The sequence below is a fragment of the Dipodomys merriami genome, unplaced genomic scaffold (genome assembly GCF_024711535.1).
Source record: "Dipodomys merriami isolate MVZ:Mamm:240054 unplaced genomic scaffold, mDipMer1.0.p SCAF_26, whole genome shotgun sequence".
In the NCBI taxonomy this organism is placed as follows: domain Eukaryota; kingdom Metazoa; phylum Chordata; class Mammalia; order Rodentia; family Heteromyidae; genus Dipodomys; species Dipodomys merriami.
The window spans coordinates 12,650,076-12,675,075 of NW_027204048.1; the positions used below are offsets into that span (position 1 = coordinate 12,650,076).

Below are 25,000 nucleotides of genomic sequence, written 5' to 3' on the forward strand. Positions count from 1 at the left end.
GACACTGCAGTCTTGATCAAGGTCTTCATGTGTCTTTGGATCCATATTGGGTCATCTGCTAGACTCATCTACTCACTCAGCCAAAGAGCCCAGTTTGCCAGAGTGCGCTCTCCTGGGCAGCAGGCAGGCTTCAGGTGCAAGGTCTAGTGCCAGTCCTCCAGGATTTCCACGTCCTGTGAGCAGCTTCTCACCCCCACCCCAAACAAATGTGAGCTTCCAGAGCTGGCCATGAGGCATCCTTTGGAGCATCTCTGCCTGCCCAAGGCCTGCAGGATCAGGCTTGCCAAGACACAGTGTTCCTCTAGCAGAGAGAAAGGCTTTGCAGCCATTAAGTGGGACAGGGGCGTATGTGTGGACTTTCTCTGCAAGGAAACATTTCTTATCAGTTCATGTTCCAGTAGCTAAGCTTAGAATAGCAGGAAAGGAATTCTTTCCAGGGACTTATGATAAATGTGTCTATGCAATCAGCCCTCGTCAAAGGCCCCTGGGCCCTGACAGCCTCCCAGAGGTAGAAGCCAGACTGCTGCTTTCCTTCATTGGTACAAAAGAGCATGACTCTCTATTGGCCTTTCTCCCTTGCGCTTGTGTCATCCAGCTGGGTCCCCTGGGTGCCCATGTGAGATGAGCTGGGCAGAAGTTGTCCTTTGTGTCCAAGTGGTGACTTGCCCGGTGTTCTACCTAATGACCAGAGAAGCAGGACCTGTAGCTCAGCTCTGCCTTAGCCTCACCATACGGGGCTTTTCCTTTATGGCAGCAAGCATCTGAAGGGCAAAACTTTCCAACCTGGGTGGTTATAGTATGGCATGGATTCAAGTAAAAGGATAAATGGGAGTGGGGAGAAAGGGAGGGAGAAGAGACAGAGGAGGGAAGGAGAAAGAGAAAAAGGGAAGGAAGGAAGGAAGGAGAGAGAGGGAGGGAGGGAAGGAAGGAGGGAAGGAAGGAAAGAAGGAAAGAAGGGAAGGAGGAAGGGAAGAAGGGAGAGGGGGAAGGAAGGAAGGGAAAGAGGGAGGGAGGAAGGGAGGGAAAGAAGGAAGGGAAGGACGGAGGGAGGGAGGAAGGGAAGGAGGGAAAGAAAACCAGAAATTCCATTTAACCTTGATATTGGAAACACTTTTCTTGGCACAGCTTAGGAATCATGACTTTGATCCTAGAGAGGAATACGTAACGTTAACACACCATTGGCCAGCCAGTCAACAGTATTGACTTAGTCATAACAATATAAACTCTGTGTATTGATTTTCTAATTTTAAAGCCAAAGCATAGCAGGAGACATTTGGTTGTGTAATATAAATGTGATTCACTAAGAAAAAGCAGAGACAAAATTATTTTTTAATGTGTCTAATATAAAGTAAGAAGAGAAAGGCAGACAAAGATGAAGAAGGGTAAAGGGGGTTATGGTTGATAGACCGGAAAAAAGTGGTTAAGTTGTAGCTTATTGATGGTTACAGAATAAATAAAACTTTTAAGAATACAGAGCAAATGTTGGAAGGAAATACGTTTTAGCAGGGGTGCGTGTCCTTCCTAGTAAATCTATGGATGCTGTCTTGGGTTCTAATTGACTTTAATCCCTCCATTCATTACAAGATGACATTTAGCTGTGTCCTCCTGATCACACCTATAATCCACTGGCTACTCAGGAGGCTGATGTGACAATCTCATCATTCAAAAAGGCAGACAGATCCTCAAGACTGTTATCGCCAATTAGCCATCAAAAAGCCAGAACTGGACGCAGGCTTCACAGTATCAACTAGGAGCAGAAATTGTCAAGTGGGAGCAAGGCCTAGAGCCCACTCTTCCCTGGGGGGCTGGAGGGAAGGACAGGAAAAATGTGCTTTTCATTCTCAGTCTCTCTATACCATGTGATATATACTGATGTTATTTCTTTGATTTAAAAAAAAATAATTGAGTCAGTGAGAGAATGGCTTTTAAAAGACAAAAACGGACTGGTACCATATGTTCCTCTGAACATGTCCCCAGGAGAAGGAGCTATAAAACCCTCATTAGTTCTACAAACCAGAAATCAATGTTCCAGGCTGCCAAATTAGCCAGGATTGTTCCAGCAAGGAGGTGAAATTCTCTTGCGCTGCTTGTGAGATGTTTACAAAACCAGGAGCTCAGAGCCAGGGAGTGCTGGCAGCCCCCGTGCCCTAGGAGGAGAGAACAGAACCAAGGAGGCTCACACTCTCCTGGGGAGGCTTGTTGCAAATTAGACCCGATTAGCCCTGGGACAATCTGAACCGTGGGAATGGTAGCCAAACCTGATGGCGTAGAACCCAGGCAGTTTGCCAAGCTCTTAAACCCAGTCACCTAAAAACGGAGCTCTCCAGGCTGAGTTTGAAGAAAGGTGGGGAACACAGCATCCCTGCTTCTAAATGTCCCCCTGGGAAACTTATGGGCAGAGAAATTAGAAATCCATTCTAATAGTACCATGAGCAAACGTGGCACTAACAAGGAAATCGCCCAATAGCAGGGCTGAAGAGAACTGAATATTCAGTTAATCAATACCAAAGGCATTTAAATGAGAATCCTTTTTAGAGTATACTTCACTTTCTATATAGGATATCTTCAAGGGCAGAAAAATCTGCTACCGATTATGAATGCATTTATTTGGATTAGACAGTTGATTTCTATCTTATTTCCTTACTGTTTTGGGGGTCACCTGTGTGCGTGGAACTCAGGGCCTGGGCGCCGTCCCTGAGCTTTTTTGCTAGCACTCTATTACTCTGAGCCACAACTCAGCTTCTGGTTTTCTGGTGGTTAACTTGGAGATAAAAGTCTCACATTACAGCCTAGGCTGGCTTGAAACTGCAATCCTCAGATCTCAGCCTTCTGAGTAGCTATAGGACTACAAGTGTGAGCCACCAGCTCCTGGTTTTCCTTACATTTTAAAATAACTGGGCTGGGAAGGTGGCTCAGTGGCAAAGTGCTTGCTTTGAATGCATAAGGCCCTGAGTTCAATTCCTCAGCACCACATAAGCAGAAAAAGCCAGAAGTGGCACTGTGGCTCAAGTGGTAGAGCACTAGCTTTGAGCTGAAGAGCTGAGGGACAGTGCCTAGCCCAGAGTTCAGACCCCACAACCAACCAAAATAATAATAATAATATTTCTTTTTTTTCTTCTTTCCCTCACCCCCACAGTACAAGGGTCTCATGCTTGCTAGGCAGGCTCTCTACCACTTGAGCCACAGCCCATCCCTTTTCGCTTTAGTTAGGATTGTTTGCATTGGCTCTTGAATTTTTGCTGGGGCTAGCTTCAGATCAAAATCTTCCTACCTAGGGCTTTACATGTAGCTGTGATTACAAGTATGAACCACCACGTTCAACACTGAGATAGGGTCTCATTTCTTCCCTATGTTAGATTTCTACCACAATCCCCACTTGATTATGAGTGTCAGCTACTGTACTCAGCCCCAGTAATGACATTTCTTTCTTTTAAGCAGTGTACATACACACATAAATTTATTCGTCAACCAGTGTAATACTTCATGTCCTATGCAAAACCTGCCTTAATTAGAAAGATTCACCTTTATCTCCAATAATGTTCATAACCTTTGCTAGGCAGGGTTTTGCTAAAAATACCATACTGATGTTAGAATGAACCATTTTTAGTATCATTTTTGACTGAGGACCAACACAAAAGCAAGTATGAACCTGTCATCCTTGTAAAGGAAGTGGTCAGAAACTAGTTTTGCAACCCTTAGCCAACCACCCACCTCCACCCTGTAAAAGAGGTTACAGAGGCCAAAGAAGGAGGTAGCAACTAGATTGTGCTCATTAGAAAGAACTATGGGTGAGTAAGGCATCTGCCCCAGCCCAGCAGAAGAAACTTCCCTGTTTTGTTTTGTTTTTGTTTTTGTTTTTGTTTCCAGTTCTGGGGCTTGAACTCTGGGCCTGGGCACTGTCCCGGAGCTTTTGGGCTCCACCACAGTGCCACTTCTGGTTTTCTGGTGGCTAATTGGAAATAATTCTCACCGACTTTCTGCCTGAGCTGGCCTCAAAGCATAATCCTCAGCTCTCAGCCTCCTGAATAGCTGAATAGCTAAGACTACAGGTGTGAACCACCAGGGCCCTGCAGAACTTCACTTTTAAGGTTTGGTGTTTATTCTATGGAGTATCTGGTTCACACCTAAGTTCCTAAGGACTCCAGAAAGCAAAGCAAGGGGATCTGGCTATTTGGAATTGACCTCTGGCCTGTCACTCATTTCCTATCCCTTTCTTCCTTCCTTTCTTTCTTTGTCGGTTGTGGGGCTTGAACTCAAGGCCTAGGCACTGTCCCTGAGCTCTTTTACTCAAGGCTGTCATTCTACCACTTTGAGCCACAGCATCGCTTCTAGTTTTTGAGTAGTTGTTCATTGGAAATAAGAGTCTCACGGAAACTTTTCTGCCCAGGCTGGCTTCTAACCACAATCCTTAGATCTCAGCCTCCTGAGTAGCTAGGGTTACAGGTGTGAGCCATTGGTGCACTGCTCCCTGCCTTTCTGTCTTTCTTTTTTCCTTCCCAGTGTTGACCAACAAGATCAGTTTACCCCTGTGGTGAGGCGGGTCAACCACAGGGCCTCACCATGCTGGCTCTCCCACTGAGCTCTGTCCCCAGACCATAATCAGGACTTCACCTCTTCATCGCATTGTCCATCTCCCTTGGTCCTGCATGAATTCTAGGAGCAGAGACTTTAGTTTGAGCACTGCTGAGTCCTGGCACGAGAGGCAGGCACAGGTGGTGGCACTGTGTATTTGCCTCACACATTCTGCATCACTACTCACCCTACCAACCCTACCTATTCAGTATTCCTATCCCCGGTTTGCAGAGAGGAAACTGGAGTTCACAGGGGTTAAGGCACTTAACCCCTATCACACACAAAGCCAAATCTATCTGTTCCCAACATTTCTACTCAGCCTGTGAAGGCTATATCAGCTCAGGTTTCAAATCATCCTCTCCTAGATGATAGATCGTATACTTTCTAATCTAAAATTGTGGGAGGAGCAACATGTCCCTTTGATCTCACTCTGTGGACCTAGTTTAGTGAGGGTAATAAACAGTAGCTTTCATGCTCGATAGGAAATGTACTCATTACCTTACTCATGTAACTGTCACCCCTCTGTACATTCTTTTTTTGTGTGTGTACATTTTAATGTAAAAATGCTGTACAGAGGGGTTATTGTTACTCTGTACATTGTTTTTACAATAAAAAAAATAAACAGTAGCTTTCATTCACTGCCAGACAGTAAGTCAGATCACTCAGAATACACTTCATGGCGATTTAACTATGAAAATGCGTTTATTATCCAGGTAAAACAGGAGGCTGAAGCAGGAGGATCTCAAGGGCAAGTCCAATCTGGACAACATAGTGTTCAAAACAAAACAACAAACAAAACACTTGATGGTTCACAAAGGGCTCTACACTTTACCGTGCTCTTTTATTTTGGTATTTTTTTAATTAACCATTTTGCTGTTAACTTAAAAGCTTTTGGAAGCCTAAATAGCTTTGTTGTGTTGGCTAAATATGTTCATTATTTTTTTAGATAGGTTGTTTTGTAAAGCCTTTTTTGACGTTATTTTTCCTTTCCTCAAATCTTTCTGTGTATTGTTACTCACCTCAGGAGAGCAAAGATAGCCACAGCTCACATCAGACATCCTGGGCCTGGTCTGTTTCTGCTCATAGGCTGTGGTTATTTTACATGCTTCCAACCACATCTACCTGAGCCCTCTTATTCTCTGCAATGACAGATTTGTGAAATTTCAATAGAGATGATCATAGAAAACTAGTCCAGATTTAAACTCTTAACTTCTGAGCAACCCTGACCATATTGCTGCATTTCCTCATTTCCCACCCTTATCTTCCAATAGAGGTATTGGGCCAACAGACCCAAGGAGGATATTGCATGCAGAAGGGAGTGGCCACAACCTGGAGTCCAACAGAGGACATGCTCAGTTTAGTGTGTGTGTGTGTGTGTGTGTGTGTGTGTGTGTGCGTGTGTGTGTGTGTGTGTGTTGGTCCTGGGGATTGAACCAGGGCACTGTCCATGAGCTTTTGTGTTCAAGGCTAGTACTCTACCACTTGAAGCACAGCTCCACTTCTGACTTTTTGGTAATTAATTGAATATAAGTCTCACAGATTTTCCTGCCCAGGATGGCTTTGAACATGGAGCCTCATATCTCAGTCTCCCAAGTAACTAGGATTACAGGCATGAGCCACCAGCACCCAGCAACATGCCCAGTCTTAAAGGAACCTCCAAATATGATGATGATGAGAAGAAGAGGAGGAAGAGGAATAGGAGAAGGAAGAGCAGGAAGAGGAGAAGGGGGAGGGGAGGAGGAGAAATATTTTTTTTAACATGATATAAAATAAAGGAGTCAACCACAATCTTGCTGCTACTCATAAATGTGGGCTCAAAGTTGGCATCTTCCTTGGTTTCTCAGAGAGGCTATTTGGAGTTTTATGGGAATTTCCTGTTTCTTATTTTAGCAATGATTCAAAATTTTAAAAATCACTCTTCAAAATACCCTTCTTCCAACCAGACCAAGTGCACCGCTGACATCTTCCCAGAGCTGGTCCTCGGGTCCATGTTCCCTGCCCACCAGCACTGGCCCTGGGACATTAGAAATGGTTTCCCCTGGAATCTAAGAGCTGTATATATATATATATATATGTATATATATATATATATATATATATATATATATATATATGTTGGTCATGAGGCCTGAACTCTGGGCCTAGGCACTGTCCCTCAGCATTTCAGCTCAAGGTTAGTGCTCTACCACTTGAGCCATACCATCACTTCTGGCTTTTTTCTGCTTATGTGGTGCTGAGGAATCGAACCCAAGGCCTCGTGCATGCAAGGCAAGCACTCTACCACTGAGCCACCTTCCTAGCCCAAGAATATATTTTTTGAATGGTGAATAAAATGAGGTTTTCTCAAAGCAGTTCTAACATGCGTCTGACCTGAACAATAGAGTATGTGACATTTCCTGGAAATTCCCATGCTATGTGTTGAAAGATCAAGTTCAGAATTAAGACCATAAGGTGCCTCTTAAGCCTCTTTTGCTGTTTAATAGCCATACCTTAAAATTCATCCACTTAGCCGGGCGCTGGTGGCTCACACCTGTAATCCTAGCTACTCAGGAGGCTGAGATCTGAGGATCGCGGTTCAAAGCCAGCCCGGGCAGGAGAGACCATGAGACTCCTATCTCCAATAAACCACCACAAAACCGGAAGTGGTGCTGTAGCTCAAGTGGTAGAGTGCTCGCTTTGAGCTGAAGAGCTGAGGGACAGCGCCCAGGCCCAGAGTTCAGGCCCCACAACTGACAAAAAAAAAAAAAAAAAAAAATTCATCCACTTAGCGTTACCATTCAGCAGGTTTTCATGGATTCACAGAGTTGTGTCCCTATCCCCAGAATCTGATTTTAAAACATTTTTAATGCCTTAAACAGAAACCCAGAACACATGAGCAGTTCTCGATTCCTTTCCTGTCCCCTGCAGCTGTCAACTATAAATCTGCTTTCTGTCTGTATTTGCCTATTGAAGACACTCTGCATCTCTGAGGTCATATTATATGTGATCTTTTATGACCAGCTTCTTTCCTTTGCATATTTCTTTTTCTGCATTTTATCAGTCGTGGGGTTTGAACTCTGAGCTTAGGCACTGTCCCTGAGCTTTGTGCTTAAGGCTGGTACTCTACCAATTGAGCCACAGCTCCACTTGCCAGTTTTTGTGGTTACTTGGAGATGTGTCTCACAGACTTTTCGGCCTATACCACTTTGAACCTCAATCCTCACATCTCAGCCTCCTGTGTAGCTAGGATTATAGGCATGAGCCACTGGCGCCCGGCTAGCATAGTCTTTCTGCTGTGGCCTGTATAGATATTTCATTTGTATTGCCAAATAATTGTGTATTTTATGAATTATGCATCCATCAGTTAGTGGATATTTGGAGCATTGCCATTTGAGCTGTTATTCATAACACTAATAAAAATGTTCACATACAAGTTTTCTTGGCCAAATATATTTTCATTTTTCCTATTTACATAAACAGGAGTGACGTCCCTATGTTATATTGTTTTGAGGAACCATACAACAATTTTTTCCATGTGGCTACACCATTCTCCTCTCAGCCATGTATGAGAATTCCAACTTCTCCCCTTCTCTTGTCTCTGGCTAGGGTTTGTTGTCTCTTTCCTTAAACCTTTCAAGAGCCTATGAAGCATCTTTGTGTTATAGTTTTGAATTGCATTTTCCTGATAACTAATGATGTTCTTTTCATATGATTATTAGCCATTTGGATATCTTTAGGGAAATATTGGTTCAAATCCTTTTCTAATTTTTCATCTGGACATTTGCCTTTTTATGTTGAGTTGTAACTTTCTTACGTAGTCTAGATTTAAGCCCTTAAATCCTCAGTTTTGGGGGGTTTGAACTCAGGTCCTGGACACTGTCCCTGAGCTCCTTTGCTCAAGGCTAGTGCTCTACCACTTTGATACACAGCTCCACTTTTGGTTTTCTGGTGGTTAATTGGAGATCAGAGTCTCCTGGAGGGCACTAGTAGCTCAGGCTGGTGGCCTGTAATTATAGCTACTTAGGAGGCAGAAATCTGAGGACTGTGGTTTGAAGCCAGCCTGGGGAAGAAAAGCACATAAAATTCTTGGGCTGGGAAGGTGGCTCAGTGGTAGCGTGCTTGCCTCACATGCATGAGGCTCTGGGTTTGAGTACTCAGCACCACGTAAACAGAAAAGGCTGGAAGTGGCGCTGTGGCTCAAGTAGAACCCTAGCCTTGAGCTGAAGAGCTGAGGGACAGTGCCCAGGCCTAGAGTTCAAGCCCCACAACCGACAAAAAAAAAAAAGCCTCATGTGCTTTCCTGTCTGGGCTGGCTTTGAACTATGATCCTCAGATCTCAGCCTCCTGAGTAGCTAGGATTACAGGTGTAAGCCACCAATGCCTGGCTGAGATATTCAGTTTTGTCCCACAAACTTAATAATGCTTAGGATATTCTACTTTCTAGGATAGAAAACTATTTTACATATATATGCATATATATGTGTATATACATATATGTGTATATGTGTGATGTTTTTGCTAGTTTAATTTTGTCTTAACCATGCCAGTAGTTTTCTCAAAAAATACGTGATGAATATTAAATTGAAAAAATAGTTCCACAATGGGTTTGCCCTGTCAAGAACTCTCTGAATCACAAGGAGACAGAATTACTTCACTGTTTTCACACCGTATGAATAGAAGATCATTTTTTTAAAATAAAATGTTGGCAGAATTTGAATATGGACTGTCGATGAGGTCACAGTATTATGTCAGTCCAAGTTTCCTGAGTTTGATAATTATATTGTATTGTGTGTCAGAATGTTCTTGTTTTTAGAAAATTCACATGAGTGGGTTCTGTGGTGAAGGGAGGGATGTTTTGTGTCCAGTTTACTCTCCCTAAATGGTTCTGGAAAAAATGCTAATGTTGATTTATAGAAAAATAGTGATAAAATATATAGGATTAAATGGTAGCAATTGAGTGAAGATATGGTGGAATTCTTTCAAATATACTTACCACTTTTCCTCCAGGTTCAAGTTCAGTCAAAATAAAAGGCCAGGAGTGTATTACACAACATATACTTAAGGTCCTCCAGAATATGTTTGTGTGTGTGTGTGTGTGTGTGTGTGTGTGTGTGTGTGTGTGTGTGTGTACATCAAACAGCCTTAGAAGGCAAATGAATTTTTTTATTAATAAGTTTTTTATTGTGAAAACACCATACAGAGGGGTTCCAATTACATGAGCAAGGTAGGCAAATGAATTTTTTTAATCATAAATAAAACTCAAAAGAGGAAACTTCCATTCTGAACTTGCTCAAGTAAATTCTGTTTACAAAATAACCCAGAAGTTATTAGAGAATTTCTTTAGTTATATGAAATATGAATCCCTCCCCTGCAAAAAAAAAGTGGAATAAAATTGGAAAGTAGTGCTACAATTCCACACTTTCTGAGCCCATTGTTTCTTGCTTTAGTGTTCAAGTAGATAAAGTATTTCTTTCTCACACAAGGCTTAACCAGATAGGAGCCTTTTAAAGCCACCAGAGGTAGGAACCACATCTTCATGGTTGGAAAGCAAAAGCCAATCAACAACATTACTTCATCCTTGTCTTTGATCCACAAGAATAACCTAAGCACAGTTCATTACCGCTCGTGGCTCTTAAAGTGGCAGCCCTTGAACACTGAAAGCTGGTGGTTGATACTAAAATTTAACAGCTTAAAGAAATCACAAGCCAGGCGCCAGTGGCCTACACCTGTAATCCTAGCTACTTAGGAGGCTGAGATCTGAGGATCTCAATTCAAAGCCAGCCCAGGCAGGAAAGTTCTTGAGATTCTTATCTCCAATAAACCACTAGAAAACTGGAAGTGGTGCTGTGGCTCAAGCAGTAGAGTGCTCGCCTTGAGCTGAAGAGCGCAGGGACAACACCCAGGCCCAGAGTTCAAGCCCCACGACCGACCAAAAAAAAAAAAAAGAATAAAAGAAATCACATATACACTGCCATGGAAAACCCATTGGTACAGACTTCATCACCCATTTTAGCATTTTGAAAAGAGAGTGGAACTTTTATTTATTTATTTTAACACGTGCAGAATTTGAGAGGAAAAGAATGTGTCAACTCATTGTTTTTGTAGTGGTAGGAATAGAACTTGAGACCTTACACATGCTAGGCGAGCACTCTACCACTAAACTATAATTCCATCCCCTTGTACTTTTGCATTTTTTTATTATCAGTGAAAATATAAATGGCTTTACTATTAAAATGCACAGAATTCTCTTTTTTTTCTTTTTTTCTTTTTTTCTTTTTTGTCAGTCGTGGACCTGAACTCTGGGCCTGGGTGCTGTCCCTCAGCTCTTCAGCTCAAGGCTAGCTCTCTACCACTTGAGCCACAGCACCATTTCCAGCTTTTTCTGCTTGTGTGGCGCTGAGGAATTGAACCAGGGCCTCATTCATGCAAGGGAAGCGCTCTGCCACTGAGCCACCTTTCCAGCCCCATAATTCTCTTTTTGAATATTTAATTGAATCCCTTTTAAATTTTTTATTATTATCTTTAAGTAGTTGTACAAAGGAGTTGTCATTTAACAAAGCAGTTTAAGAATACGGTGCATCTTGATCAATGTCACCCCTCACAGAATCCTTTGGAATTTTTTTTATTATTCAAATTCCTTAGTTCCTAAATATTTGACATACCCTCGATGAATAGGTTCATTTCCATTTCTGGAAAGCCTCCCTGTGGCAAATTTCCACAAATGAAAACCACAACTAACTTGTATTTCAATAGGGAGGAAATATCGTATGTCTCACTGCTACTGATTTAAATACTAATAAAAGGAACTGGTTCATCAGTATTCCAACAATTAAGACTGGTTATCATATCACAGTAAAGTACCATGGGTTCTCCTCCCATGCCTCATCAATATGCTGTCTACCTGCATTGCTTTGGCTCTTGTTGTTATTCGTAAAGGTATATGTAGGCTCTGCATTTATGTGACTTGTCACTGGTCCTTGATTCATCAGCCAGAATGTCACCTGAGAGCTTGTTGCAAATGCAGGTTTACCAGCCAAGCCCTAAAATCATAAACACTGGTAGACAAGCCCAAGAAATTTCATTATAGCCAGCAATATACATCAGAACCATTCTAATGTCCATTCTAAGCTTGAGAATCCCACCATTGACTCATCAGTACCAAAGAGGAGGAAAAGAGAAAACAAAAGAAACAGTAAAAGAAAAGAGACAAGAAGAAAGAAAAAGGAAGGAAAGCAGAGAAGGAGGGGAAAGGGGGAAGCAGATTGAATTTTGCAAAGTGCCCAAGTATGAATACATGACAAGGGTGATCTGAAAAGCAACAACTCAAAGACAGTCCGGGCTGTCACAGCATCCCCCTCTCCCAATACATGGGACCCCGCCAATCACATCTCACAAATGCCACAACATATCTCATGCATAGGGAATATAATGCAAAATGGGCTACGTGCAAAACCACATGTTTAAAACCCAAATGTGCTTTCCTCCAAGGTATGGCTCTCAGAGAAAGGTTTCATTGCCAAAGAAACCACCACCTCAGCCACTCTCCCAGAGCCATGTGTTCACTGTTTGTCTTTGTTTTTCCAGTAAAGGATTACCTTCCAGTTCAACTTTTACCCTGGAGGAAGGCACCATCTACTTGACTGCTGAGCCAAATGCTCTGGAAATGCAGGACGATAATGCCTCCGTGCTGGATGTCTATTTAGTAAGTCATCTTCCCTTTCTCTCCCCTCTTTTTCCGGATAATGAATGGATTGAGCAAAGTGCTAGTTTATGAAACTGGAAAACAAGTTTTATCAAACCAGGCAGGGCCAGGCAGTGGTGGTTCATGCCTGGAATCCTAGCTACTCAGGAGGCTCTGAGATCTGAAGCTTGTTGTTCAAAACCAGCCCGGGCAAGAAAGTCTATGAGACTTTCAATTAAACTTTCCATAAAGTCTGCAATTAACTCACAAAATAATGGAACTGGGAATTGGAAGCATGGCTCTAGTGATAGAGCTATAGCCAATGAACAGAAGCATCAGATCAGGAGTTCAAGTCTCAAGTCTCAGACAAAAAAAAAGAAAAGATTTAAGTGGAGCTTTGGCCCAAGTGGTAGAGCTCTAGCTTTGAGTTTATTTCATTTAGATATAGAAATCAGGAAGGCATTTCAGAAAGGGGTCACTTGAAATCTTATCTTCTTGAGCCAAGGGTTTTCTTTAATTAATTTACTTTATTGCTATTATAGAGGTGATGTACAGAAGAATTACAATTACATGAGTCAGGTAATGAGTACATTGCCTTTCGTACAGTGTCTTCTGTTCCCTCATTCTCTCCAAGGCCCTCCCTCCCATCTCCACCCACGAGCTGTAAATAGTTCACTTTCATCAGTGTCCAGTGAGCTCCACTGCTGCACTTTTTCAGCCTTTTTTAAAAAGTCTTTTGTTTCCATATCTTGGAGTTTATTTCATTATGTAAATTATTTTAGATAAATATGAAGAGGCACTGAGGCATTACACCTTTGTGTTTCTCTCCGAAGAATATCCTCTTTTTGGTCTCACTGTGTGTGAGTATCTAGAATCCTGTATAATTTGTCCTACCCCAGTGCATTTTAGATCTAACTTCTGCACATCGAGAGAACATGCATCCTTTGTCTTTCTGAGCTTGGCTTAACTCACTTGACAGGACTTGTTCTAGTTCCATCCATTTCCCTTCAAATGAAATTATTGTATTCTTTCTAATGGCTGTGTAAATTTTTCTGCCATTTTCCTGTGTCTTTACACATGCCAGATCTGCAGAAGCCATGACTGGTTTGGGTCACTGTAAAATCAAAAGGGAAGGTGAGTGGTCTTGCTGGTGCCAACTCTGCCTCTGCATTCCTGATTCCTTGGGTAGGAAAGGGTCTGCATCATGTTGCTTTTCCTTTTGCATATTATCAACTTCATTTCATTAATGTCTTCACTGCTTTCTTTTGTGTCTTGACTCCTTTGACGTTAAAAAGCTAAACACTTCAGAAAAAGATAATGCCAGCATCTGAAGCCACAGAGAAATATCTGTAACTACAGGCACTTGAAGACCAGTTAGAAATCAAGGCAATATTCAGATAGGGAGAGGTGAGGTCAAATGATAGAGAGTGGGGGGAAGGAAGGAAGGAAGGAAGGAAGGAAGGAAGGAAGGAAGGAAGGAAGGAAGGCAGGCAGAAAGGAAGGAAGGAAGGAAGGAAGGAAGGAAGGAAGGAAGGAAGGAAGGAAGGAAGGAAGGAAGGAAGGAAGAAAGAAAGGAAAAGGCATTATGGATAAGAGACAATGGATAGGAGAGACACTTGAACTAATAGGCGCAGGCAGGAACTTCCTGAACAGAGTTCCAGGGTCACAACAAATTGGAGAGAGGCTTGACAAATGAGACTACCTTAAAATAAAAAGTTTCTGCACAAACGACATAGCAACCAAGCTAGAAAGACAGCCAACGAACTGGGAAAAATTATTTACCAGCAATATGTCAGACAAGGGGTTAATATCCAGTATATACAGGGAGCTCAAGAAACCAATCCCTCCCAAACCTAACAAACCAATTACTAAATGGGCAAGGGAACTAAAGAGAGACTTCTCAGAAGAAGAGATAAAAATGGCAAAGAAACACATGAGGAAATGTTCACCATCCCTGGTTGTGAAGGAAATGCAAATAAATAAAGACAACCCTGAGATACCACCTTACCCCAGTCAGAATGGCCCACATCCTCAAGTCAGCCAACGACAAATGCTGGAGGGGATGAGGAGAAAGAGGAACCCTATAACACTGATGGTGGGAATGTACACTTATACAACCACTTTGGAAAGCAGTCTGAAAGGTCCTCAGAAAGCTAAATATTGAACTCCCCTATGACCCAGCCATACCACTCCTAGGCATCTACCCTGAACAACAGGAACCAGGATACAAGGACATATGCACCTCCATGTTCATTGCAGCACTGTTCACAATAACCAAGATATGGAAACAACCCAGATGCCCCACTACAGATGAATGGATCAAAAAATTATGGTACCTATATACAATGGAATATCATACAGCCATTAGAAAGAACAAAATAATGACATTCACAGGAAAATGGATGCAACTAGAAAAAATCAGGTTGAGTGAGGTAAGCCAAGAGCAAAGAGACAAACAGCACATGGTGTCCCTGATAAGAGGATGTTAAATCCAAAACGTAAGGAGATACAACAAAGTAAACAAGACTAGAGAAACAAAGGCCCTCCACTCAGCTGGTCAAATCATTACTAAATGACCTCATGCTGCTGATCACATACAATGTATATATGTGCACATTGGAGAGAAACTAGGAGGAGGGCACAGAAACAGAGGGAAACGGGAAAACATACAACATAGGAGCCCATCACCTGCACTGGTTATTGATCAAAACGAAGTAAGCAACTCAAGGGCAGCGATGGGAGGGAGGGAATGAGCGGGAAAGAGGGAACAGCTGACACTAAGCAAATGAAAGAAATGTACGTATCACCCAAGGTGGAAGAAATAACTGTATTGTCAAAGCTCATAGAATTCATAAACTTTATAGACCACGATAAAGACAATTTGCCCTATGAAGGTTAGAATGTGTTTGTGACTTTAACTATGTATCACTGTCCCACAATACTGTGAAATTTATGGCCAAATGGTCAGTCTTCCAGTACAACATATTGTGGTTCAGAAGTAAGAGAGGAAAAGAAGAGTAGCAACCAGGGGAAGGTAGCAGATAGGAGGAAATTTTCTCAAAAAGTTTAGAGAAATAGTGATCTATCCTAATCCTATAGTTTTAGCTAAAAACAAGAAGCCATGAAGTCTTTCTGAGTGTCTGCAGCAACCCTAAGCTGTCCTATGTCCTTTAGAGGGGACTAAGTCATATCATCTCACAGCATTCCTCTAAGGGAGGTATGGTTACTTGTACAGACAAGATGCATGGATATTACACAGTCTGCCCCCAAGAATCAGTATGAGTCAGATTCAAACCAGTAGGAACTAACCAAAAACCAGCATGCTTAACTGCTAAACAATGATTCTGAGATGAAGTGGCATGTTGAATTAAGCCCAGAAAGCCAGAAATGTAGCTCTCAGTGGAGTCTTTGCCTGGCATGCGCCAGGCCCTCGTTTGATTCATAAAATAGTCCCTTCTCAAAAAAAAAACAAAAAAAACAAAAAACAAAAAACAAAAAACCCACAAACCTAGATAAGTCAAACAACTTACCCAAAATCAGACCAAGTAATATGACAAGAAAAACTAGATAAGTCAAACAACTTACCCAAAATCAGACCAAGTAATATGACAAGAAAAACTAGATAGAAGGGAAACAAACTTAAAGAGACATATTTGAACTGATAAACCTGGACTTTTTAAACTTCGGTATAGAAAGGGAAATGGCTTGGCACAATTGGTAGACAAGAGTTTACATACTAATAATAAGAATGGTCAGCCAGGGGCTGGGAAGATGGCTCAGTGGTAGAGCACTTGCCTTGCATGCATGAGGCCCTGGGTTCGATTCCTCAGCACCACATAAGCAGAAAAAAAAAGCCGGAAGTGGCGCTGTGGTTCAAGTGGTAGAGTGCTAGCCTTGAGCTGAAGAGCTGAGGAACAGCACCTAGGCCCAGAGTTCAGGCCCATGACTGGACTGAAAAAAAAAAAAAAAAGAATGGTCAGCCAGGCGCCAATGGCTCATGCCTATACTCCTAGCTACTCAGGAGGCTGAGATCTGAGGATTGCAGTTCAAAAGCCAGCCCAGGCAGGAAAGTCCATAAGAGTCTTATCTCCAATAAACCACTCAGAAAACCAGAAGTGGTGCTATGGCTCAAGTGGTAGAGTGCTCACCTTGAGCTGAAGAGCTCAGGGACGTCACCTTGGCCCAGAGTTTAAGCCCCACGACTGACAAAAAGAGAGAGGGGGGTAAGTCCAGAAAAGAAGATACATTGAGCTTTGTGAGAATTTTTTTTCTGTGAAATTATTCTTTTTGGCTGAGGATGTAGCTCTGTGATCGAGCACATGCCAACCATGCATGAATCATAGGTTCAATCCTCAGCACCTCAAAAATCTTTCATTTCCTTTTGGGTTATTTATTAATATACAACAGTCCTGCCTGCCAGTGGCATGGTTCACACGTGTAATCCTAGCTGTTCAGGGGAGGATTGAGAGGTCCATGAGACTCTTATCTACACACACACACACACACACACACACACACACACACACACACACACACACACACACACACACACACACACACACACGGAAGTGGCACTGTGGCTTAAGTGGCAGAGCACTAGCCTTGAGCAAAAGAAGCTCAGGGACAGCACTAGGCTCTAGTTCATGCCCCAGGACCAGCACAAAAAAAAGAAAAATCTAAGATTCCAGCAAGCTTTTGTATATGAAGGTTTTGTCTTCAAAACTAAAGCTGAGAAATTGTTTAAGTATTTATTTATTTAAAGTAGTAAATATAGCCAGGTGCTGATAGCTCCTGCCTGTAATTCTAGCTACTTAGGTGGCTGAGATCTGAGGACCACAGTTCAAAGCCATCCCAGGCAGGAAAGTCTGTGAGACCCTTAAATCCAATTTAATCTCCAGAAAACTGGAAGTGGAGCTGTGCCTTGCAGTGTTAGAACACTAGCCTTGAGCAGAAAAGCTCAAGGACAGCGTCCAGGCCTTGATTCAAGCCCTATAAACAACAAATAAAACTAAACAGTAATTTTTAAAATATCTTAAGAATATAACTATTTCCAAAAGAAAAATAAATTTAGTGAATAAGAGAACTATTTATTTAGTCAGTTGTGGGTCTTGAATTCAGGGCCTGGGCACTCTCCCTGAGCTCTTTTGCTCTACCACTTTGAGACACAGTGCCACTTCTGGTTTTCTGGTTGTTAATTGAAGATAAGAGTCTCATAGACTGTCTGGATGCCCAGGCTGGCTTCGAACCACAGTCTTCAGATCTCAGCCTCCTGAGTAGCTAGGATTATAGACATGGGCCACTGGCACCTGACAAGAGAACTATTATGTTAGTTTTCTTTTCATCCAATGTCTAGATTAGTACAAGAAGTTGGATGCTCATATCTATGTCTGCATCTTTTTTGTTTAATGACTTTAAAACAAAACTGTGCCTATACTAGAACTTGAACTCAGAGCCTTGCACTCTCCCTTGGCTTTTTTGCAAAACACAGGCATGCTACCACTTTTCTTGCTGATCCCAGGGCTTGAACTCAGGGCTTCTTCTGCTTGAGGCTAGTGCTCTACCATTTGAGCCACAGCACCACTTCCAGGATTTTCTGAGTAGTTTATTAGAAACAAGAGTCTCAATCCTCCTATCTCAGCCTCCTGGGTAGCTACCATCACAGGTGTAAGCCACAAGCACCTAGCTCTACTACTCTTTTTGTTTATTTGTAGAACAAATAGGTGTACAGAGGAGTTTCAATTTAACCTTGCTGTTGATCTGTAAGGGGATGACAGTTGTGATCCACTGATGCCAGTCCAGCTGGCTGTAACTTGACATGAGGTTCAAAAGGTTAGATGACCCTAGGCAACATTAATTGTTCCATCAGTCTGCTGAAGGCTTTTCGTTCAAGTCTCACAGAATACAGTGCTCCTACAGTTCATTCACAACGCCATTCACATGGCTCTATGGACATGCAGGCGTCCTGATTCACTCTCAAATAGTCAAGGAGTTAGCGTTGGTGGTATAGTGGTGAGCCTTCAAATAGTCAATCAAGGAAGAGCTTGTCAGAGAGGAAACTGACCAGTGACTGAAAGATATATGTGTACCACTGCATGCTGGGCCGAGGCCACAGTGGAGGGTGTGTAAAGCAGCCTGCTGGGGTATACGGTGGCAACGCCATTGTCTTCATGACAGATTTCCCCTTGGTGAACAGTCTCAGGCAGTGCCAGGCGCCGAGGCCGCCCCTCACCCATCACGGTTGTGAAAGCAGCCTTGCTTTGCCTAATATAGAATGCAATCTGGTGTTCAGGGGAAGATAGAGTGAGTGAGAGCGAGCCCCCAAATGGGTTTGGCTAAGTGGGTACTGATAGCCTTTTTGATAGTGGAAGAGAGGGGAAGATCGCTAGCACAGGACGCCTTTCTTGCCTCTGTTCTTCTCCCCTAAATTATGCCCCGTTCTTTCTACACATCTCATGTGAACAGCCTCCCATCCTTTCTTCTTTCATCCACAAAAGTGCTGTAAAAATGGATTAGCTGTGCATGAAGGACAAAGAAAGGGATTAAACCTTCTGGGATTCGTGCTCGGATAAGCAGCTCTGGGCTATCCTAATTATTGAATGTGTTTTTAGGGTGGCTAATGATACTCTTTGATCAAGGGGGCAAAGAGAGAGGAAGAAGTGAAAAAGATTGAATTTGCAGCTTATCATACGATTGTGAATGAGGTGAACCTGAGGAAGAAATAATAAAGAGGAAAAAAATACCTTTCATTAAGATCATGGGAGTCCTAGACAACTTTTTGTGGCAAGAGAATCTCTTTGGGATTCGAACCCGTGGCTTTGAAGTTAGGGGCCTATTCCTACAATGTAGGTCTCTTTGGTGATTTCCTGGGAATCCACTGTTGGCTGTGGGAAGGTGTTTATTTGAGACGGTGGTGGTTTCATGGCTTCACAGGAGAATGCTGGATTCCCCACTAGCCATAGGCTCTGCTCCAGTGCAAACAAACAAACAACAACACAGAATAACACCATTGGTTCCTAAGCATCTGAATCAGAAATGCCTTTCCTTCACCAAAGGATGGCATTGTTGGGCACTAGAGTTTTAGAAAGGGTCAACGAAGGCCCTTTATCTCCAGAAATGCCTGACTGCTTAAGTTATTAACCAAACAGCATTCCTAAGACACGTGAAAAGGCTAAATAATAATAATAATAATAATAAATCATTGTCACTCCTGAGCCCCTTAACATCTCCAAGCTCTTTCTGTTTTTGAATTAAAGATGACATATACCTCAGTTTAATGAGGTGACCTGTCGGTCTGATTAGGAAGTCTCTCATAGGAACTTTTTTTTTAACAACACTAATTGCTGTTTAAGGATTCACTTAGGGGTTGGGGATTTGGCTCAGTGAATGCTTGCCTGGCAAGTGCAAGGCCCTGGGTTCAGTCTTCAGCTGGGGAGGGGTAGAGAGCTAAAAAGACCTAGCTGGGTGCTGATAGTCACACCTGTAATCCTAGCTACTCAGGAAGCTGAGAACTGAGGATCAAGGTTCAAAGCCAGCCAAGGCAGAAAAGTCCCCAAGAGACTATCTCCAAATTAACCACACAAAAAACAGAAGTGGCACTGTGGCTCAAAGTGGTAATGAGCTAGCCTTGAGCAAAAGAGCTCAGAAACACTGTCTGGGCCCCAAGTTCAAGTCTCATGACCAACCAAAAAAAAGGGGGGTGGGGGACTAGCTTAGAAACTTGGAGCTGGAGTTAAAGAAGCACTGTGGCCTTTCAGTTTCACGAAAGCCTAAGTGAACTGGCATGATAGTTTGTAGGGCCACAGCTTGGCTGGCACGTTCTTCAAATGCCTGTGTCTCCTATTACCCCCCCTTCCCGCCCCTCTCCTCCCCCCACCACCCCATGCTATCCATGGGACATTCTGCCATTGTCCCTCCTTTGTCTCCTATAAGTAGTCTGTCCCTCTAGACACTGTCCCTCTGGCTTTGCTTTCTGGATTCCTCTTCCTTGTCATAAAAGGCCAGCATTTACAGAGCTCCTGACATTTTTCCAATGCTACTAGTAGAAACTACTTTCTACTAGTGTGAACTTGAGAACGACAGGTTCCAAGCCTGAAGAAATGAACGGCGTCTTAAACCGGACAGAACAAATGAGAGTTTTAGAGAGAATGAATGTCCATGATACCCATCGACCTGGTAAACAGGACCGTCCTCTCACATACCCTTCCTTTCCCTTCTGGGTTACAATGGGAAAATGCATAATAAGAAATAAAAGCCTAGCAGGGCACCAGTGGCTCACGTCTGTAATCCCAGCTACTCAGGAGGCTGAGATCTGAGGATCGTGGTTCAAAGCCAGCCGGGCAGGAAAGTCTGTGAGACTCTCATTTTCAATAAACCACCAGAAAACTGGAAATGGCGCTGTGGCTCAAGTGGTAGAGTGCTAGCCTTGAGCTGAAGAGCTGAGGGACAGCACTCAGGCCCAGAGTTCAAACCCCACGACTGACAAAAATAAATAAATAAATAAATAAAAGAAATAAAAGCCTGGTAAGGAGGCTGAGATCTGAGGATCATGGTTTGAAGCCAGCCTGGGCTAGAAAATCCATGAGACTCTTACCTCCAGGTAAGCACCAGAGAGCCAAAGCCAGAAGTGGAGCTGTGGCTTAAGTGATAGAGCACTAGCCTTGAAGAAAACCAAATAAAACAATACAAAACTCAAGACCAGCACCTAGGCCCTGAATTCAAGCCTCCGGGCCAGCATAGAAATAAATAAACAAATAAATAAAGCTTATTGAATATATGACCCACGTGGGAGGAGGATTCTGTAGCTGGGATGTAAGTAAGGTCCTGGGCTTTCCCCAGCTCATCTCCTCTGGGTACTATAGCCAATTGCCTCAAACTAGACGGCTTAAACAATGGAGCTTTATTGTCTTCCTGTTCTAGAGGCTTAAAATGAAGGTGTCCGTAGTGCCTTGCTCTCTGAAGCAGTGGTAGGTGAGGGTTCCTACCTGCCGTCTCCGACTCTAGTGGCATCACGTGTTCCTTGGTGTTCTTTACGGGAGTTGTCCTCTCTGCTTCCTGGTTGGCATGGCCTTCTTCCTGTGATTCCCCGAGTTCAGTCTGTCCTCTCTTCTTCTTCTTCTTAGGACATCGGTCATGGCTTCAGGGCCTACCCTAGTGCATGTGATCCCGTCTGAACTGATTGCATTTGCAGGTACCCTATTTTTAAATAATGTCACATTCAGTTGTCCCAGGTGGATAGGAATTCTCAGGGGACTGAAAATCCCACTGCATGGCCGTCCCGGAGGTGTTGCGCCTCGCTCACACGCGTAGATGCATTTCTCTCATCCATTCTCCCCTTCTCCCTGGCTAAGCTGTTGTGAGGCTGGGTAGATAGTTCCACGTTGTTTTCCATTGCCCATCAAACGTTCACGTACCCTGCTGCACTGTTGGTGGGAATGTAAACTAGTCCGACCACTCCCGGACAGCAGTGTGGAGATACCTCAGAAAACTAGACATAAATCTTCCCTGTGATCTAGCCGCTCCTGGGCATCTACCCAGAACATCACAAACCAGGATATCATAAAGACACCTGCACATCCATGTGCATTACCTTACTTTTCACACTAGCCTAGATGTGGAAACAGACCAGGTGCCCCCCCCAATAAATGAGTGGATCCAAAAAAACGTGGTACCTATACACAATGGACTTTTACGCAGCCATTAGAAAGAATATTATCACACCATTTGCAAAGAAATGAATGGAACTAGAGCAAACCATGTTAAGTGAGATAAGCCAAGTGGCGCATGTAATCTCTCATATGAATAAGTGAGATCTCAAATACGGGAACATGCTCAATTATACAGGACTCTGGCATTCACACACAGTGAGACCGAAGGAAGAGACTCTTAGGAAAGGAAAGGTGTAATGCCTCTGTGCATCTGATTACACAAAATAATGTTTGTGGAAATTAACTCCGGGAAATGGAAACAAGTTTTTTGTTTAAAATCAAAAGAAAACAGTTGTCATGTAAATGTATTAACAGACTCCATTGCAAGTATATATGTTAGAAATCAAGTGCTGGGTGGGGGCGGGGGACATGGGAATGTTTGGTAGTTTTAGGAGTTTCCTCTGATCTCATTCCCCTCTGAGCATCCTGTAAGTCTTCGATATTAATGTAGGAGAGACTGGACTCACCATCCCAGTTTCCCCTCCTAAGGAGGTTGGGAGTTAGAATCAAGCACACTTTTCCTCTGATCTAGAAGCAAAACTAAAGTGAACCCCTGTGATGATCCTACAAGGGTACAGCCCATAGCTTGAGATCAAGGGCCTTCTTTCTGCAATCCCTTTGCTGCCACCTATTGGTAGAAAGGCAGCACTGCCCAAGGAGGAGAAGAAGTGACTTAGAGGGACCTTGAATTGGTATTTAATTAAGGGTGAGTTCAGGGCTCAATGGACTATTTCCACTCTGTGCACTCCCAGCACTGCGCATGCAAGTTCAGCAGGGAGCATGTTCTTCGGCTTTCAAAAGCCAGATCACCCTGACGGGCCCAGCGTCTACCACCTTTCAAATTGGCCTTGAGACAATTATTATGGAGGCACTGTGGGAAGGTGCTAATTTGTTCTTGGACCCTAGCACACCCTTCCTTATCTATCAGGGCCAGTTCCGCTTGAGTCTCTTAGAAAGGGGCCCCTTGGTAGTTTGGAGATTCCACACAGATAATGCTTCTCCTGTTTAAGCAGCCGCTTCAACGGTCTCAGCAAATACATCGTGGATAAAGGCTCTCTTGTCTTGCGGTCTGTGACAGGTCCTCATTTACAGTCCCCAGATTCCTAGCTGATTGTGGCTTTTGAAGTCATTCTCAAGAGAGAATAGATTAAATATAATAAAAAAAAAACAAAAATCCTCGGCGCTGTTGGCTCGCTCCTATAATCCTAGCTACTCAGAAGGCTAAGATCTGAGGACTGAGGTGGAGAGTAGCCTAGAAGGAGAAATCTGTAAGACTCTTATCTCCAGTGAACCAGCAAAAAGCCAGACATGGAGGTACAGGTCAAGTGAGAGGACACCAGTCAAGAGCAAAAAGTCCAAAAAGGAAAGATCGAAGGGTTAGTGTACTAGACTAGAGCAAGAAAAGCTCAGGGACAGCACTCAGGCCCTGAGTTTAAGCTCCATGACCCACAAGACAGACACACAAAGTTTTCATACTATCCTGTAAGATAGGGTGTGTTACTTCTATTTCACAGGTGATGAGAATCCCAAAGGTTAAACAACTTGCATGATGTCATGTGGCAGTAATGACTAGAACATTAATAGATTTGTGCCAATCTATCTCTCTACAGACAAACTGGCTTTGATTGTAAATGATTACCATTTTAGCTTAGATAATCTGCTAGATGTTCCTTCTGCCTAGCCACAGGGACACTAATTAGAAATGCCTGTGGTATTTGGGAGTGGGTGACTGTTTTGTTGGGGTTTTGGTTTGTTTTTTATTTGTCAGTTGTGAGGCTTGAACTTAGGGCCTGGGCACTGTCCTTGAGCTTTTCAGCTCAAGGCTAGAGCCATAGCACCACTTCCAGTTTTCTGGTGGTGAATTGGAGATAAAAGTCTCATGGACTTTTCTGCTGGCTTTGAGCCCTGATCCTCAGATGCCAGTCTCCTGAGTAGCTAGGATTACAGGTCTGAGCCACCAGTGCCCAGCTTATGACTATGTTTGAGATACTCTTTCAACACCAGGTCTAACAGAGCTCGCTCAGCACTCCCTTTAGCCCTGTGCAGGAGGAGACGGGTATGTCTTAATCAGCACTGCTTCCTTAGTGTCATACTGTGTTGTAATTGGTATTGACTTGTGATAAAGGTTGGGTCCCCCAGAGGAGCAGATGCTATGCTAATTATTGCAGGAGAATCTCAAGCTTCATGTACCCCATTTCTACCTGCATCTTTTCCAGATGACACACTGGGAGAAATAATGAGCGTGGGTGCCCACTCATGGGCCTGGGTTATAATTTGGTGCCAAAACTTCATCTCATATCTGCTCTCTTCCTCTTTCCCAACCTCCCCTATAGTAAGCACGCTGATCAGACACGAATGCAGTTGTAAGAAGGAAGTCTGTCCATTCCAGAATTCTCCACAGGAACTTGGCTGAATCCTGATACACACAGAGGAAAAAGCAACTAGACTTCAGAGTCTGCGCCATGTCGAGGAAGCCCTGGTCCATAGGCCGAGTTGTGAATGGGATGTAAAAACACCACACTGTTCTATCACTTGCTGTTGCTTGCTGACTTCCAAGAGCTGCATGAACTTTATTGACCTGCTTTCTAGACCATTGCCAATCACCTTCTGGAAGTGTTATTTTCCTATGAACACTTGCACACTTTCATTTCGCATGTATCCCGTGATTGCACATAAGCAGCCTATGAAACCAACCTGCTTTGATATTTTTTTACATCCATCCAGACAACATGAGAAAGTATAAATTATCTCTTTTTTTGCAAAATTAGAATCATAGCCCACGTCATTAAAAGTTTAAATTGATTTCTTTGAAGATCAGAGGCATAGCTCCACCTCTACTTTATAGAAAACCAGCTTCTTCTTATAAAGGCTTTTCACCGTTTACCAGTGAAATGAGAAGAGCAAAGCTATTTATAAAAGGCCTTACATCGTGTACATATGTTGTCTTTGAAATATTTGTGATCTAGTTTATTGCTTGTAAAAGAGAAATTATATAATTTATTTAGTAAATACAGCTGTAAACTATAGTTTTATTGAAGGAAATAAAATATTTTGTTCTCACTTG

General features: G+C 43.0%; 1 protein-coding gene across 6 annotated transcripts in view; it reads left to right on the forward strand.

Annotated features, from left to right (window-relative positions):
- The window catches only part of Pip5k1b (phosphatidylinositol-4-phosphate 5-kinase type 1 beta), a 244,680-nt gene extending 219,680 nt beyond the window's left edge, over nt 1-25,000 (forward strand). For 5 of the 6 annotated variants that reach the window (XM_070035696.1, XM_070035693.1, XM_070035694.1 and 2 more), the window contains 3 exons: nt 12,136-12,253; nt 21,352-21,419; nt 24,270-25,000. In XM_070035696.1, the coding sequence (XP_069891797.1) occupies nt 12,136-12,253; nt 21,352-21,402 (169 nt within the window). In that variant the 3' untranslated portion in view covers nt 21,403-21,419; nt 24,270-25,000. The remainder of the gene's footprint in view (nt 1-12,135; nt 12,254-21,351; nt 21,420-24,269) is intronic. The other variant, XM_070035692.1, reaches the window with a different exon arrangement.